The 19,735-nt window shown below is 32.9% G+C and overlaps 1 protein-coding gene and 1 non-coding gene across 2 annotated transcripts in view; both read right to left on the bottom strand.

The window, feature by feature from the left end:
- Positions 1-2,199: 2,199 nt before the first annotated feature.
- On the bottom strand, positions 2,200-2,272 carry Trnaf-gaa. Its single transcript has one exon. It is a non-coding gene; the product is annotated as a tRNA-Phe (tRNA).
- A 1,053-nt stretch (positions 2,273-3,325) lies between these two features.
- Positions 3,326-19,735, bottom strand: part of LOC111046791 (xaa-Pro aminopeptidase 1) — a gene marked incomplete at its 5' end in the record, with an annotated part of 29,667 nt that continues 13,257 nt past the window's right edge. The window contains 10 exon segments of the mRNA XM_039420270.1: positions 3,326-4,420; positions 6,910-7,174; positions 8,699-8,736; positions 8,739-8,793; positions 9,791-9,867; positions 11,562-11,633; positions 12,517-12,553; positions 12,555-12,751; positions 16,729-16,945; positions 19,398-19,544. Coding sequence (XP_039276204.1) covers positions 6,920-7,174; positions 8,699-8,736; positions 8,739-8,793; positions 9,791-9,867; positions 11,562-11,633; positions 12,517-12,553; positions 12,555-12,751; positions 16,729-16,945; positions 19,398-19,544 — 1,095 coding nt within the window.

Raw genomic sequence — 19,735 nt, 5'->3', positions numbered from 1 at the left:
TTCTATAGACGGTAGCAGATACGTTTATTGATGTAATATTAACTGTTCATTCTCGTCTAAAAGAATTAATTATATTTTATTAAGCAATAAATTATATTTGTTAATAATTTCATGATGAATTTGCATAATTAAGATGAAATATTTTGTTAATTAATTATTGATTCTACATTGTTGAAAGAAGATCTTGCATGGCAACAGAGCAAAGCGAGAAAGATTGGGCTCTCCGCTTTGTTGAATGAAAGACAAAGATAGCATTATCATTGCTAATCAAACACTGTCATTGTAACGTGGACCTCACTATAGGACACTTAAGATATCCCACAGCATAAGGCCGTTTATGTTCGAAATTTCAAGCCGATTTCTGTGAACTTGAGCAGATTATGTCGACTATTGTCTGTTTTACTGTTTTGTTGGGGTGAGAGTGTAAGAACCGCACAGAATAAGAGACTACCAGTGTCACATAGTCACCAAAAACTACTAGTGTAACTAGGACTATTGGCTTGAGTTAACAGTGGAAATTGCAACATAAACGCCCTCATCATGGGATATCTTCTTATGCTATCTTTTCTCTATGCTCTTATACATATACTCAACTATCAGCTTTAAGACATCAATTACATTCAGGCGCAGTTTTTAGAACATTAAATCTGAAACCCGATTGATTTAATGGTGTATTCGATTTGATAAGGGTCCCAGAAACTAGGAATCCTTTTTAGGATCTTTTAATATATCAATTGAATTTAGGCCCGTTTTCTAAAACACTATTATTAAATCTGAAAACCTATTGATTCAATGGTGTATTAGATTTGATAGGGTCCCAGAAACTAGTACCCTTTTTTAGAGCTTTTGCGACATAAATGAATTCAGGCCCGTTTTCTAATACATTATTATAAAATCTGAAAACCTATTGATTTAATGGTGTATTAGGTAGTCAATGGGAAATCGAAGAGAGACAAAGTTTTCACGTATTCTTGAGTGGATCCACGTTATAGATTTTGAAGAGAAGAAATTTTATTTCCTACAGTTACGTTGAAAAGTGGCCATTGCTGCACTGATTACAGAACGCAAAGAATCACTTTTCGCTCTAGTGCGGGAAAAATTTTTCTGCACTCCAGATTTGCAACATGGCAACGCAAAATACTTAGTAGGTTATATGGAGCAACAGTGCAGCAAAATCAAAATGAAGTTGGTAACAGTGACTGCTGTGGCTGCTATAGTGAGCAGAGGTGCAACGAAGCACAACGCGCTAATTATTACTATTATATATTATAACCACGACAACGAGGACTTTAGATTTTAGGATTAGGTTTTTTCATTATAATAAAATTACACAAAACATTGATGCATTTCAGGCAATTTTACCATAATTACCCACTTTTCATATTCAATGGTAACTGTAGGAAAAACTTAATGTGAAATACGTGCGCAAAGTTCCTCTGCTGCACTCAACAAACATTCCGCCCTCGCCTACGGCTCGGGCGTAAACGTTTCTTTCGGTGCAGCAAACTGTCACTTTGCGCACTAGTTGCACAAATAACTATTTTCATAGATTTGAGAGCTCCGAACCCCCTACAATCTTTTCTCCACTCACAGATCAGAGAATCACTCATCTTCAAATGCCATAACTGAAGATAGGAGTGAATTTCGCCAATGTGATGACATATTATTGTTCCTCTCGTCAAGTACTTTCATTCCTGAGAGTTTGAGCGAATTTTCACCATCTTTACAAAAACAATGATGTTTATCATGGTATGGTTTCCATGAAAAATGCAAATCTCCCAATTCGGATGATATTTGGACTATGGATAGAGGTGACCTACAAGTGTGCTGTAATATGAGACGTTTCGCTACAATACAGAGTGAGTTGACTGAAACATAATTATTAAAATCTTGCCTTCATTCACAGATCAGGAAAATCACTCCTCTTCAAATGCTTATAACTCAAGAATGAACTGATAGTGATTTTGAACCGCTATCACATAAAGAAAGTACCTTTGCTAGGAACACAGAGGGGTCCAAAAAATGTATACATGTCAGTGAATATCTTATCTGACATAATATGTCTATGAATACCGTTTAGACCGCCATACGTAGCTTGAAGGTTGTCTTCTGAAACACTTATCCCCAGGGTTCTATTTTAAGAATATTATTAATATTGTAAAAATGAGTTATTCCAAAACTGAAATTAGAAAAAAAACTTGCCGAAACCCGGGATCGAACCAGGGACCTTTAGATCTTCAGTCTAACGCTCTCCCAACTGAGCTATTTCGGCAGATGATGACATTAAATTGATTGCAACACTTGAATAAACGAACCTCACATTTAGCCAATAATCACCTCATATACATTGATGTATTTCGTTGAGTAAATGTTAATCAATATGTTCATTTCAAACCGGCGTCGCGTTGTAGACTCGTAAAGGGCGTACAGACTTTCGCTCTGCTCCGCAACGAACGTCACTCCAGCAGAGCGATTGATGATCGACCGGGGAGCAACAGTGGTTCGACCGGGGAACGCGAGAAGATCTAACATCTTCCATAACGTTCATGATGGGTGCGGGGGCGGAGCGACTGTGGTTCGATGGAGGAACGAGGGCGGAGCGTGCTCGGTGCGGGTTGGAAGCGCGTATATGTGTACGCAGCTTTACACTGCTCCGGTTTCTATATTCTATACAGAATTACTTCCGACTTGGGATGGACATGTGCAGCAGAGAAAGCATACAGCGGGAAGTATACAGAGGCGATGTTACCGTTTTGAAGCGGCCAGCGTTCTCCAACTTCTAGTGACTGTTATGTGCTCATGCTACACATGCGAAGTTTCCTGTCTGAAAGCGGTCAGACGACTAACAAATTGGCAACTGCGCTTCTACCTATGACTATTAATCACTGTAATTGGCTGATCTCCCTCCATTTCTCTGCGCTGCATATTCCTCCAAGTCTGAAGTAAATTTGCACGGGCTATAACGAGGCTGTCGCTCCGTATCTCGGGCAACGCATGCTCAATGAGCTAATCATTTAGGGCTAGACCACATTAAGCTGTTTTTCAAGCGACAACCCAATCAGCCAATTGGAGAGCTTTCTGCCCTGCCGACTCTAAAACGCCTGAAAAATCGCTTAAGGCTGTGCAAAAGGATAATATTTACATCAGATATACCGGTATCAGCCATCCTCCATAGAAGGTAGTGGCAAGGAAGAGAATCGGCAACTGTTCTCCAATATATCTTTCTCCACTGCCATTATAACGTGAACCTCTCTATGCTCGCATTTTTTTGGACCTCTCTGTATAAGGAATGGCCGAAAGGGGGGATGCAAATAAGCAACTTACATAGATTGAAATTTTTATTTAAAAGATTGACAATTTGTTGAATTTAAACAAACAGCTATAATATATCAATTCCCACTACGAATTTTTCTTAGAAGTTAGTTGTGGGTGAAACAAGTTTTATTGCTTTTAGTTCAGTAGTTCTCATCAAAAATAATCTGAAATGCATGATGAGATTTTGATTACAGTAACTCAAATTGGACAATGAACATTTTGTTTATACCTACAACTTACATGTTTTAATCATTTTTCAGATACATAGCCTAATCTTATAATCATCGTATAAATATACAGTAATTTATTTACTTATTAATCCACAATGCTAACTAATATCTAGGATGAACTAAAGACATTTTGGTAACATATTTTAAATATTAAAATAATTGTACGATATGTACCTTACTTTAGAAATTGACTCGACTGGAGTATATTGCTAACTGAATCAATAAAAAACAAAACTCAATTACCATTGAAGAATATAAATCAAACTTATTAATCATTTTTCAATAGTATTAATTGACCTAAATACCCATTTATAGCAATTCCAATACAGTTCCTACCTAACACACATTACATTTTTATGAATATTGCTGTTTTAATTTTTATAACAATCTATCGTAAAAATGATATTGATATGCGGTACATATTATAATATTATCAATTCTCCACATTATTTGTGTTTTTTTTATTAATATTTATAATGCGTGTAATCAGATTGATCTACATGAAGCATCATGCAATACTAATGTTTACATTGTCACATACAGAATAATATTATAAAAGCGATAGTACAAATAATATTGACAAATCTAGACATCGTATAAGATTATTTTACATTGAGTACTGATCCACATAATAATTATGATAACTTTTCTAATCCTAATGGTAATACATTTTTAACATTTATTATGATCACATTGATAAAAGAAAGTAATAAAAGACTAGGAAGATGATATTTACTAATAGTTAATGCTACTTTACCACATAAAACTATCACAATAAATAAATAATATAATCTATAACAATAATTGTTTATTATAATGGATTCTGGCGTACTTTCCTTGGAATGTAACTTCGAATATTTGTAACATTGGGCCCTCTGGAAAAAACAAGCAATTGTGAGAATTCTGAATAAAATAATAGAAAAAACTGATGAGGAATTAATACTAGAAATGAATATCTAAAACTAACCTATCTATAATTAAAATTTTAAATCATTACCCTATTCAGGCAGATAGATTTTTTCTAATTTCAAATTTAGACTTAATTTATTGAAATTGTATTGTGACCGTATTTATTAACAATTCTTTAGAACTATCTTTGCCAATAACGCTTCTGTTGCTTGTCTTTTAATCATAGGCCTACTTGGCCAAGTTTTAACATTTATAAATACCGTACTCGCTGTCTATATTCCACCACTGCTATTGCAACGTGGATTCTATAGTAAATCACTACACTTGTATGGGTCACTTTATTAAATTAATAATACAATATAAAACATGAAGTAACTTACCCTTCTTATTTAAAATATTCTAATTATCTATAGTAATATGTGAAAAATGATGTTTTGGATGTGAAACCATAGAGGAAAGATGGCATAAGAATAAGAAATCGGGGACCGACCTTCGCTCTGGAGTACAAAAGCAAAAATAATTATTACAAAAGAAGAAATTATAATAACATTCATAGTTCATACAGAAATGTTCTATCTAATCTTAGTAAATTGAGTTTAATTCCCAGAGGAATGCAAAAATTTCCCTCACAAAGGCCCGGTTGCATAAAAGCCGGTTAAATTTTAATCCTGATTAATTGGACCAAATCAGAGAAGACCATTTCAAAAAGATGGATCTAATGGAATTAATCAGGATTGAAAATAAACCGGCTTTTTTGCAACCGGTACTAAGTACCTGATTGAATGATTACCGTACAAAAGTTCAACAGCTGAGTCATAATTTCGACACAGTCCCACACACATGAACTCGCTCACTCACTTCCATCATCAACAGACGACGAAATAATTATTATTAGCTGTTTTTCCAAGGATGAATAATAATTATCCTTTTAGTGTCTTTCAGCAAGTTTTCCCAGGGATGAGACCTAGTGAAATCGAATTTTTCTGTTATAAACCTACTATATATGTTCTGAATTTCGTGAGAATCGTTAGAGCCGTTTTCGAGATCCGGTGAAATACAAACATATTAACAGAAATTGATCGTTTAATAGTATAGGATAGGATATATCCCATGGTATAGGGCGTTTATGTCTCAAATTTCACTCTGTTAACTCTAGCCAATCAAAAGTTCTAGTAGTTATTTTTCGTGAAGCTATAAATAATAATTATGTGTGACGTTACCATAGTGAGGTCCACGTTAAAATGGCAGTGTTTGATTATCAATGGTATTGCTATCCTTGTCTATCATTCAACAAAGCGGATAGCACTATCTCTTTCTCGCTTTGCTCTGTTGCCAGATCGTCAATGTAGAATTAAAAATTAATTCACAAATATTACATCTTAATTATGAAAATTCGTTATGACACTATGGAAAATATAACTGCTTGTTTAATATAAAATATAATGATTATTTTAGACGAGAATGAACAGTTAATATTACATCAATAAACCTGTATCAGCTACCGTCAAGAAGGCATGACTAGATATAGATGTCGACAGGTTCTTCTCCTATCTACTCCACTACCATTATAACGTGGACCTCACTATAGTATTTCAATCTGTGCCATTCTACACTCTAACCCGGCCATAACCGTAATAATTATTTATTCATGGTATAAAAAAATATCGACAGGTATCGGCTTGAGTTAACAAAAACGGCTTGAAATTGGAACATAAACGACCTATACCATAGAAACACAAAAGCATAAGTAGATATCCCATGCTATAGGGCGTTTAGGTCGCAACGTTTACAGTTATCTCAGCCTGTGGTCCACGTAGTTCTTCCCGTGAAGCTTTATGACACTGGTAGGCTCTCATATTGTGCCGTTCATACACTCTTACCCGGTCAAAACAGTAAAAATCAACAATAATCGACAGTAATCGGCTTGAGATAACAGTAAAAGTTGCGACATAAATGCCCTATACCATATGGGATATCTACTTACGCTATTGTTTCTCTATGCCTATACCATGGGATATCTTCTCATGATATCTGTTCATACAGTAATTGGCTTGAGTTGGCAAAAATGGCTTGAAATTGGAACATAAACGTCCTATACCATGGGATATAACAGTTTTCTCTAAACAGTAGTCAACAGTAATCGGCTTGAGTTAACAAAAAATCGGCTTGAAATTTGCAACAAAACCGACCTATACCATGGGATATCTTCTCATGATATCTTTTATCTAAGCAGTAGTCAACAGTAATCGGCTTGAGTTGGCGAAAAATCGGCTTGAAATTTGAAACATAAACTTCCTATACCATGGGATATCTTCTTATATGCTATCTTTCTCTATGGTATCATCATAAATGATACAGTATCACCATAATGATACAGTATGAACACATTGTGATACAGTATCATCTCAAGTTGATACACAATATCTTCTTTATGCTATCTTTTGGAGAAACTTACTTGAACCACATCAGCGACCGGAGTCTATTTGGATGACCTCTACTAAATGCGTTAAATGGAGAATGCTAGCAAGACGATTGCTAACACTGTGGCGGGAACAACGAGAGGACACTCGCCAGACCTCGCCGAGCTGGCTCGGCAGCAAACCTCGGAATCTCCTTTGTCTTTTCATCATCCAATTGTAGGCTCTCATTCGCTTTTGTCTCTTCAGCTCTGCCCCCACCTCCGATCTGATACGAGCGTTGTATACATTCAGCCAGTGTCTCTGTAACATTTTCACAATAGTATATTTCGCACCTAGAGCAGAAAATGAGATTTCTCCGGCTCGAAATCGGTTTCAAGTCCGAGGCCCGTGGTGCGAATGCTATTTTTCGCCACACACACAAAAATAAACAATATATGAGAATATATAGTTGTTTACTAAGCATTCCGAAAGCAGAAGTGAAAGGTGATAGCTTTAGAAAATCTGAGGTAATCTGAATATCAGGAAATTGTCCAAGTATTTTATTTTCATTCTGATTTGTCTAAATAACCTAAAAAATGATGTTCAATTATGTGGGAGGTTGAGTTTATACTTTTATCCTTTTAAATGACAATAAGATTATATTATTAGAAATGTTTTAATTATTGAATAATGAACACAAATAATGAAGTTTTTTGATCACCTTCTTAGTTCCATGTTAGCGGCTGGAAAGGGTACTCTTCCGGCCTAGGCGGAAAGAAACCTGTTCTGACGTCAGACGAGAGTCGTCTGCAAACAATGTCTTTCAGATCTACGTATGGACTGGAGAACAGTTGCTTTCTGTGCAGTGTGGCGAAAATACTATAGTGCTAAGGTCCACGTTATAATGGCAATGGAGAAAGATAGGAGAATACGTTGCCGATCCTCTGTCTTGTCAATGTCTCTATATTATACGTTCTTCTATAGATAAAGAAGGGAGAGAAGATTTAAATATTATTGGTATTCCAATAATATATTGTTGTAAACCTCACTACACATAAGTATCTTGTAGGTAAGTTTTTATACTGTGAAAAACCAGCAGACATCGTTGTTCTCTAATCTTTCCCCACTGCCTTTATAACGTGGGGTTACCTATCATGCAATATCTTGTATAGTCAGGTCCACGTTATTATGGCAGTGGAGAAAGATAGGAGAACAACGCTGCCGATCCTCTGTCTTGTCAATGTCCTCTATAGACGTTAGCTGATACAGGTTTATCGACATAATATCAACTGTTCATTCTCGTTAAAATAATCAATTATATTTTCTTAAGTAGGTAAGAAATTATATTTTTCAATAATTTCATGATGAGTTTTAATATGAGATAAAATATTTTGTTAATCAATTATTAATTCTATATTGTTAGAAGACGATCTGGCAACAGAGCAAAGCCAGAAAGAGATAGCGCTATCTGCTTTGTTGAATGATAGACAAGGATAGCAATACCATTGCTAATCAAACACTGCCATTATAACGTGGACCTCACTATATATTCAATGTTTCAAATTATTTAAGATCATCAATATTAGAATAGAATGAAAATTCAATTAACAAAACAAAAAAATAGTTATATATCTAACAAGAAACAAATTGAAAGAAGTTCAATAGCAAGTTCCTTGTATTTTTAAAATGTGAAATAAAAGTATAAGCTGATTATTATAAACATAGTTCATCAGAATCTTCGATTAAACAGTAATAAATAAATAAACTTATTTTCCAATAATAGAAATGAGAAACCATTGCACAATGGATATATTCATTACTGCATACTGTAATTATAAAACTTACCTGCATAGGAGACAGCAGATCCATATTAACTAATTTCATTCAAAAGGTACTAATGTGACTGCTCTGAAGGCAAGGAATTCGTCACTTGAATCGCTCTGAAAAAATAATTATAAGTTGTAAAAATTAGGTATTTTAAATAATTAAAGTATCAATTATTTGAATGTAGGCATAGCTTGTACGATGGTTGACAACATTTAAGAATAAATATTATTCAATTTTTTAAAATAGTATTATTATATTAATTCTTGTATAGTACTGTAGTGCTCATCGAATATTCTATCCTAGCGAGGTCCACGTGTATAATGGTAGTGGATAAAGATAGAAGAATAGCGATGCCGATTCTCTGAATTAATAAATTATATTTCTACACTCTCAAAAACATATTGGCATCGTTGTGGACCTAGAAAAGGATAGTCGACCGGCTTTGTCGAATGATAGACGAGAATAGCAAAACCAAAGTTGATCCATATGTCATTATAACGTGGATCACATAGCTGGTAACCCTGTTGTCAATATTTGCAGTAGGCAAAGTCTTCGGGGTGATTTACAGCATTTAATTAGGATTTTTGTTCAATAATAATTATAATTATAATCTATTTCATGTATTTAAGATTAATAATATATTTATTAAATTTTCCAGATATTGTAAATAAACTTTGTTGTAGTCTAGACACAGAGAGTTAGTATTATGAAGTGTATATCCAATATTATGAAGTGTATAAAATCCAAACTTAAATGATTTTTGTGAATAATTTTTGGATAGTAGCTCTCAGCGAATTTCCATCTAGCTGTCAACCCTATTGTCAATATTTGGGTTGCAGAAGTATTCAAGGTGGTTTACAGCATTTAACTTTGGATTTTCGTTTAATAATAATTATCTATCGATAACCATTTAAATAAATAAAATTTTTTATCAATTTCCATCTGATATTGATATTGTAAAAGAGAGTTGAAGATTGTTAAATATATTCTAAATGTTCTCTAAGAGCATACAATGGAAATGAAACAAAAATTTATTGTTACTGTTTTGCTGAAAGGGTTTTGAAAATATTCACTCTAAGTCTTATTGTCATGTTCTATACTCTATTTTACCTTTTCATCTTTCTTTACAACTTCCAAAACGTTTTCCAGTCTTATTCCAAATGATCCTGTTTTGTAATAACCAGGCTCTGAAAATTAATGAAGCAAGACAGGTAGTTAGAAATTAATATAAAAACTGAAGACTCTTGCAAAACAAAAACTTGGTTGGTTGAAATAACAAATAAAAATGAATTAATGATTTATTCCCATCATAAATGGGTCAATTTGCATGTGGTCTGTATCAAATAGAAATTTATAAGGCTTTTCATGACATTTTTCTATACAAAACACTGATCAGACCAGTGGCCACCTATGGTGCTGAGACGTGGACGCTGACTAGTAGAGAAGAGCAAGCATTGCGTGTTTTTGAGAGAAAAATTGTAAGGCGTATCATGAGACCAGTCAGGACAGAATATGGGTGGCGTATCAGAAATATGAAGACATTGCCAATTCATGGGACCAGAAGATATTGTACGAGTTATAAGGCGCAAAGGTTGAGATGGTTGGGGCAGGTCCAGAGAATGGAGCACTACAGACTACCGCATAAGTGTTAAAAAGTAAAATGATTGGTACGCGTAGAAGAGGAAGGCCCAGGAGTAGATGGCTGGAGGATGTGAGGGCCGATTTGCGTGTTTTGGGCATCAGAGGATGGGAGAATGTGGCGGAGAGGAGAGACGATTGGAGGCGGATTGTACAGGAGGCCAAGGTCCACATCGGACTGTAGCGCCAATGAAAGTAAAGTAAAGTAAGTTTCATGACATTTTTATTCACATTTCGACTTTATTTTGACTATTTTGTTTTAATCTTAAATATCCTTTAGGCCTAATTCAGAAGAAAAATATCACAAGGATTTCCTTTTTAATCTAATAAAACTATTCTAATAAACACTTTGAGGGATCATTTACTTAAAAAACCGCTAAAACCAGCTCTGTACAGTACCCTGTTTCATTAAATTTCCATGATTTTTCCAAGTTATAAATATACTTTTGAATCACTTTTAGCCTATTGTATGGAGATTCGAATGATCTAGGTAATTTAGATACTTCTTGACTTCATTGTCTTTTAAAACATAAAATAAAAAACATATAAATCTAAGTACCCCTTTTTAAACAATTTCAAAAAGTGAATATAAAAAAAATAGAAATTTAAGTACCCCTCTTGAACAATTTCAAAAAGTGAGTGAACAATATTTTAAAAAAGGTAGGTACTTCGATTAGATTTCTATTTTTATTTATATTCTTGCCTTCACTATAATCAATTTAAAAATCAATAGAAAATTCAAGTTCAGAGCTCCAGTGCTGAACTTATCTGGTCCCTTAAGTGACTCTCATAAGATAAAATAATTTATTTATTTATTAAAACATAGAAGCAAACGGGATTTCTCCAAAAATTGCTTCCATACTGTAACACAATAATTCACAATAGATAAGTAGGCCTACATTTATTTTATTAACTTCAGATACCGTACAGTTGATGGTGAGATGTAATATCTATCCATAATGAAAACACTGGGTTGTTGTCAAAAATAGCACTTATTTATTGTAAAAATCACAAACATTGTTTCAATACCAATTTTGATTATTCTATCAACCTTGGAGAACCTTGTGCTCTTCAAAACTCTTTCTTTATTCGAGGGATTAAAATTTGCTAAAATCTCATGGAACATCTCCAATAGATTCAAATGAAAACCAAAGAATTTGTTAAGATTATTGCATAGCCTATTTTAATAATGTTACCTGTTGAAGTTGTATTTTCTAATAATATTTTAGAAACGATAACTAACCATCAGTGAAGAAATAGCCTTCCTTGAACACCTTTCCATTTGATATTTTACTCCAACTCAAGAGTATAGGAGCTGAAACACAGAAATTTCTCATCTTTTTAAGCTTACCTCACCAAACCATTTTAGTAGAGTACAGCCCTACACACATATCGATATTTTTCCGTCCTTAAAAATTCTATCAGATTAAACAGATGATGCTTGTCAAGTTCCGTTTAATCTGATAGAATTCATAAGGACGGCAAAATATCTTACGAACAAACATCGATGTGAGTGTCCGGGCTTAACAGTTATAAGAATTGGCCAAGTTATGTTCTAATATTGTAGGTAATATATGTTGATAGGTGAGCCTCAACTATTCCTATATTTTAGGAGTAATTTTGTCCTCACTTCAATAATGAATCACTCAATAATTTTGCCTCATGTATCTTCTGTTTACTATTAATATCAGTGATTTTGACAATATGAAGCCATTTTCATCCAATATGGATATCTATAACACAATCAAAATGGTTCGCCTATTTTCCTCTTCCATTATTAGTGATAAGTGATTTTGTACATATGGATATGATTAAATGAATACTGGTAAGTTGGTTATCACCTTCCCAACAACACAGTCACTTAATTGAATAATCTATACTATAATAAAGGAAAGAACTGGCTTATACACGTACGGGATAGGAAAAATATGTTTGACGCATCGCATATCATGTCTGAACTACTCAACTTATTATCTTGAAATTTTGTATATAGATTATTTCTTGCATGGGGATGGTTTTAAGCCTATTTTCAATCCTTCAAGATTAAATTTTATTACGTCAAGTTTTCAGTTTGTCAAGCTTTAAAATAGACCCTTGAGGAGCATCATATCTGCTAGTTATTAAATAAATAAATGGAATAATAGTTGAACACATTAAGCAATCACATTGTACATGACTTCCAATCCATTCATTGTTACCTTCATGTATATTGAGGAAAACGCCTATCCCGTGACCGGGTCCCGTGGGCATAGTCCTTGCTATCCTGCCATAAAGGACCCCTAGCCAGCACATCTGCACCGTTCATTGGAAAGTTTTTCGGAAAAACAAAAGACGCCATGTCTATGTGGCCCATCAGCACACGTGTGTAACTGTCCTTCTCTTCTTCGCTCGGACTTCCGAAGTGGTAGGTCCGTGTTACATCGGTCGATCCATCTAAACATATAGATAAATAAATACAAACAATCAACTTCTCAGAAAACGAAGACGTTATCCTATAGTGAGGTCCACGTTATAATGGTAGTGTTTGATTAGTAATTGTATTGATTTCCTTGTCTATCATTCAACAAAGCGGATAGCGATATCTCTTTCTCGCTTTGCTCTGTTGCCAGATCGTTTTTAACAATGTAGAAATATAATTTTATCAATTAACAGAATATTTAATCTTTATATTATGAAATCATTGAAAAAATAATGTCTTGCTTGATAAATATAATTGATTATTTTAAACGAGAATGAACACTTAATATTACATTAATAAACCGGTATCAGTTACCCTCCATAGAAGGCACTGAAAGACAGAGGAACGTTGTTCTCTTATCGTTCTCCACTGCCATTATAAAGTGAACCTCACTATAGCCAATTACTATTCGTAAATTTCCTAGTCATAACAGTAGTAAGACAAGACAACTTTATATACAACTCTAATTATGTACATTAATAAAGTCAAAAACTCTTTTACTACTTATATTCCAACATACAATTTTCAGTATTAATTCTTCATCGGTTTTTCAGTAATTTCCTTCAAATTACATTGTACCCAGAAATTTTGTAGTATGCGGTAGACAGTTTCCATAAATAAGTAGTAAACTCATCAAAATGTTACTTAAGCATCACTTGCAACATTACAAAATCAAGTACGGTATTATTAGACAAATTGCTCTTTCAATCCATTTATTCAAAAAAGGGTAGCATATGCTATTTTATAAATAAAAATAAGTAACCCCAAATACATACATTTTAAGAAGATTGAAAGAAAGGTTCAGTGGATTAAATCATCAATAATGTATTTCACCTTCTACATAACTAGTAGTTCTGTGAACAGTAGACCTCGCGCTCAGTAAGTTACATTGACCTGATGCTATGTTTTCTCGAAAAATAATAAATAATTCATCAATTTAAAATGTCTAGAAAAAATCCAAAATAATCATAGAGCTTTCTATCCTATTGTACCGTGACGTGTCTTCCCGGAATGTGAGTGTGAGCGCTGTTATTAGGTGATGGAAAGATACATTTTATTTATTTATTTTTATTTTCATTTATTCAATCATTCAGAATTACACAACTGACAGAAAAGTACCACAGGCTAGAACGCCCAAAACGGTTCCTATTCTAATTTATACAACAATTTAATTTTCAAGATGTTCGATGTTTTTGAACGGGTAGTATTATTATAGTAAACTGTCTACCAAGGTACCTAGAATAGAAGGTACTGGCCACGCGTAGTTCTCTGAATAGTAGACCTCAAGCAGTATTCTCATCCACAAGTACCTGATTGAAACTATAGACCTTATGGAATACAGCAATAGACTGGCTTCTCCACACATCTGTGTAATCACTTGTCAGCTGATTTATGATGAATAATTCTATAGTCTGATTTTTACTGTAATATTGGCTTATGAAGAAGGCTCCTTTTTCCTTTTATATTATCCTTGAAATGCAAAATTCTCAAAAACCTTGTATATACGTCGACGCGCAATTAAAAAAGGAACATACCAGTCAAATTTCATGAAAATATATTACCGCGTTTCGCCGTAAATGCGCAACATATAAACATTTAAACATTCAAACATTTAAACATTTGAACATTTTTAAGAGAAATGCCAAACCGTCGACTTGAATCTTAGACCTCAATTCGCTCGGTCAATTAAATCTGTTTATTTATTTTTGTTGTCATCGTACTTATTGATATACCCTAATTATTTATTTATTTTATTTATTTATTCATTTACAATGGAGACAACGGGTTTCCCCAAACATGTCTCCTTTACAAGAAAATGCAAAATCTTAAAATTTAATATATAGAAAACTTATAAATAATCATAAAAAGAAATAAGGTACAAATGGTAATATTTATCCTATTACATATGGTAAGAAGGTACAAATGATAATATGGAAAAATACAATAATTTAAAAAAATAAATAATATGAAAAGATGAGATGAATACAAGCATCGAAATACTACTCATAAAAGGTCCAAAAATGGAAAATATAAAATTCTAATAACACAAGTATTAAAGAATGAAATAACCAAAATATACTTTAACTTATTAATGTTCCAAGTCCCAAAACATATGCACACCCACACATACATGAAAATGATTGATGTAGACCAGATCACAATATCAATGCTCAACCAGACCATTGTATAGAGCTTTTCGGAATCTAGCGCGAGAGAACCAAAGAGATCTAGGTGCCCGGACAAACTATTGTAGCTTCTCTGAATTCTGTTGAGAGGAGAATTGTAATTTCTAAGTGTTCTGGAACGAGGAACCAGAAAAGAAAATTCGGATCGACGAGCCACAGGTGAGATATAATATTCATTTAGATAGCAAGTATGATGAATCAATTTCATTATTTAGAGATCAAAAAGAAAAATAAGTGCTCTAACATCACGCCTAACTTTTAATGATGTAATATGGAATAAAGTTCTCAGTGACTCTGTTGGGAAATCAAAAGGACAAAACGATTAAATTTCTTATAGAACATGATCTTTTGAAGCCGGTCTAGAACATTTATTCTATCCATATGATTGGATTCCATATCTCTGAGGCATATTCTAGCAGCTTCTCACTAGTGACTTATAAATCACAATCAAAGGCTCTACATCACTAAAGGGCGAACAGGTCCTCAGAATAAACCCATTTGTTTGTTTTGCCCTAGCAGCCATTGAATCAATGTGCGAATTGAAGGAAAAATCTGAGAAAAATTCACTCCAAGATCTTTGAAACTCGTCACCTGTTCCATGGCCTGTTTTTTACGTGGTAAATATTAATGTGCGGTCTCAATTGGCGATTGAAACTTAGGAACTTACATTTGGTAACATTATCTTCAGACCATTAGTTTCACACCATTGGTAAAAATTGTTGATATCGCCCTGTAAAGCAAGCCATCATTTACATTCTTGATCTCCCTGAACAATTTGACGTCATCTGCGTACATCAGGCAGGAAGATTCTTTATAAGTAGGGACATCATTTATAACAAGAGGAACAAAATATATTATAATATATCATATATCATAATAAATATATATCATAATACAATATAAACAATATATTATTATATTATTTATCACTCCTCAATATATAAATAGCAATCTGAAGTGATAATCTAGATAATATCTAGAATAGCATATATGCTATTAAGCTCTGTGTACGATAATATACGATTCTAATTTTCGAACTTTTTGTTAGGTACTCGTCGCCAGCACACAAAATTAATGGTTAATAGGAAAATAGGAATATTGGAAAATAAGGTTTTCAATGGAAATTACTCAGATATTGCATTATTATTCAATACTAATGAATTAATACTTATTATTAAACGAAAACCAATTAAATGCTATTATTTATTACTAATAATTATCAATAAGTTTTCTTGGTAACGCCAATTAATTTTAGAAATTTAAATCGTTATGTATTTTTTGTACTTTTAAGTGATATTTTTCTAATATTCAATGTATTGTTTTTTGTATATGATTTGTAATTTGATTTTTCCTTTGATCTATATTCTTCTCTTAGTAAGAAGGCTTTTTATGATGTTGACGAGTTCTTGTTAGAGTGAGAAAAATTATCATCATAAATTTGCAAATTCATGAATTCTTAAATGCTATTAGTGAAATATTGTATATTATTTTGATACAGTATAATTTGATTTATCCTCTGATCTATATTCTTCCTCTTAGTAAGAAGGCTTTTTATGATGTTGAAGAGTTGTTGTTAGTGACAAAAATTATTCTCATAAATTTGCGAATTTCATGAAATATTAAATCTTATAGAGTTTTATTTTATGACTGATATTTTCTGTTATTGAATTAATTTATTTGTGACGTTTTTCAACTGTATTACATTGTTTTGTTATACTTTTGTTGAAAATAAAATATTATCATTACGGTATTTGATTTGATTGTACCTAGATAATGGCCTCCCGAGTCGATGACCAGTGTGCTACTCTTATCGATGGCAACGTTGGTGAGATTGGTCGGCTCGTAATGGGGCAGAGCTCCGTGGGATCCAAAGCCAACAATTGTCGGGAAACTGATTCCACGGCTCATGTTCTGTTGCATACGAATTTCATCCAATGTTTCGGCCACCTTCATTTCCGTCCACTCTCCTTCATTGTTATCCATCTGTGTGCAGAAATCGAATCAAACTTTATTTCAAATTAAATAAAAATAGGTACTAAAACATTGTCAAAACCACCGATTTTATTAAAAATAGAAAGACCAGTTTCGGTTGTTACACCATTATCAATCTCTGGTACCAGAGTTTATGTTTTAATACTTTACCATAGAGAACCAATAGCGTAAGTAGATACCGGTATCCCATGGTATAGGGAATTTAATGTCGCACTTTTACTGTTACTCAAGCCGATTACTGTCGATTATTGTCAATTTTTACTGTTTTTTTTTGGGTGAGAGTGTATGATCGGCACAATTTGAGAGACTACCAGCGTCACATAGCTTCATGGGAAAGAACTACGTGAACTATCGGCTTGGGATAACAGTTAAAGTTGCGACATAAACGCCCTATACCATGGGATATCTACTTATGCTATCGTTTCTCCATGCTTTTACTTTTAATTTATGAATAGTTACCATAATATCAACTTGGCAACTGAACAGAAAGTCAAATTTTATTTCGCCATAATAAAAAAAAAACAATAACAATAATACCCAAAGTTGAGAAAAATAATAAACAATCCTTAAATTAAATCAGTAGCTTTTTAACTCAGAATAACACATAGGCGTTGCCTGCAAAACTAAAGTTTGAGTGCTGATAGCGAATATTTAAATGCATTTTCAACAAATAAAAATCATACAGAAACAAATGAATGAAAAGAATAAATATACTTATGAATGGTAATAAATAGTATCAATAGCGAGTATTAATATTCATAGAAAAAAACTGAATCGAGTTAAAACTATTTGAAACCATACAATATACTACCTCACATTCATTTTTATGGCTACTGAAATTATTGGAAAACAATTAATATAATAGTAGGTACCGTCAAATCTTAAATCAATTCAAATCTTTATTTTTTGTCCCATAAACTTATAATATTAGAATAGCAATGGTTATAAAAGGAAAAAGGAAAATACAATATCAATTAAAAGAATAATTATAAAATAGAATTATAGTACCCTTGGAAAAAATTTTTAAAAAACATGAAGATGGTGTGGATCACTGAAACAGTTGTTTAATTTGTATTTTTAATCTATAATTTTATTAATTTCAAAAAAGGGTACTATAATCTATTTTAAAATAAAAATAAGTAGCCCTGAGTTCATACCATTTAAAAATGAATAATGGTTAATACCATTTGATAGGGTATTAAAGTAACTGCAAGGTTTGAAGAATTGTGAGCGCAGAGGCGCTATAATTGTTTCATATATTGATGATTGACATATTACCATATACCATATTAAGGTGAAATGAAAAGATATTGACAATACCCTATCATTTCACACATACCTTTTAATACATACATATATAATACATACCTATTAAGGTATGTATAATTTATACAATCATCAATATTCTCTTGAAATAAGAAAATAATAATGAGATGACATGGAAACTACAAACGTTGTTGTTATCTTACATTTATTACAACACCAATATTAATCAAGTACTGCCATTATAGCGTGGGCCTCACTAGAGACGACTAGACTTTTGATATGAAATGAAATAAAAAAAGTCTTTAAGGTAGGCGAACATAGATCGTCATCGGACGGACGGCACGCATTAGACGGATCGGACAAATAGATTTGATGTTCTGTTTTCAATTGGAGTGCGCATACCAATACGATGCGGATAGGTATGCGCACTCCAATTGAAAACAATGCATCAAATCTAATCGTCCGATGCGTGCCGTCCGTCCGATGACGATCTGTGTGCGCCTACCTTTATAAGGTGGTATGGAGACTTTTAACCTTTTAAATAGCCAGAGTAGGCACGGAATGTTTGTGTTGTGATAGAATGTATATACTCATTATAAATAAATAAAATTAACACTTGGCACAGAGATGATGTGGAATTTCTCCATATTAAAGTGAAATGAGAAGATATTGACAATATCTTTTCATTTCACCTTAATAAATAAATAGCTTGGTAATTAACTTGACTTAGTTTCTTTTATTTCATAAAAGATTTAACATGACACCACTACCTCCACCATTCAACCTCCAATTTCATTTTTTGCCAATTAGAATATTCAAAACATAAATCAATGAAAAAGACTAAGAAATTGTCAAAAACCACAGTATTGATACTTAGAATGACCGGTTTCGGTTATCACACCATTGTCAATCTCTGATAAACAAAAGTTACACAAAAAGTTACAAACTCTTTATAATATGACATATCATTACCTTGAAACATAATAGTCAATTACTAGAATAAAATTAATATTGATATACTAGAATAATTTAGATATGTCAATTTCACAAGGTTACCTTTATTTTTCCTCTCCCTATAATTTCGATAGTGTATTTATTTTATAGATGAATAAGAAGTAAGCAATTAAAGAAAAGAGAATAATATTAATATTTTTTTAGAGGAATTTGAAAAAATTACCTGTTCTTCAAACATGGACATAAACTCGCAAATAGCAGCAGCATCTCTTATATGAGCATTGCGCATGCCCTCTCTCTCGACCAGATTCTTTTCTGCTTTCATTGCTACAATTGGCGATGGTGCCAACTTTCTCTTATCCACTGGAATCTGAAATGAATAAAAAGGAACATTAAAGTTTGGAACATAATCAACCATGGGAACATATACCATGAGATATCTTCTTCTTCTCTATATAATAGAGAGAGTAGGGTTGTGTTTGTTTGCATCAAAACATGTACACTTGTGGATTGCATACCGGAAAAACGGTAATGATTCAGATCTCCAAATTTTGCACATAG

Source organism: Nilaparvata lugens, chromosome 2 (assembly GCF_014356525.2).
Source record: "Nilaparvata lugens isolate BPH chromosome 2, ASM1435652v1, whole genome shotgun sequence".
In the NCBI taxonomy this organism is placed as follows: Eukaryota; Metazoa; Arthropoda; class Insecta; order Hemiptera; family Delphacidae; genus Nilaparvata; species Nilaparvata lugens.
The sequence above is the reverse complement of the archived record's forward strand: the minus strand, read 5'-3'. Positions and strand labels throughout refer to the sequence as shown.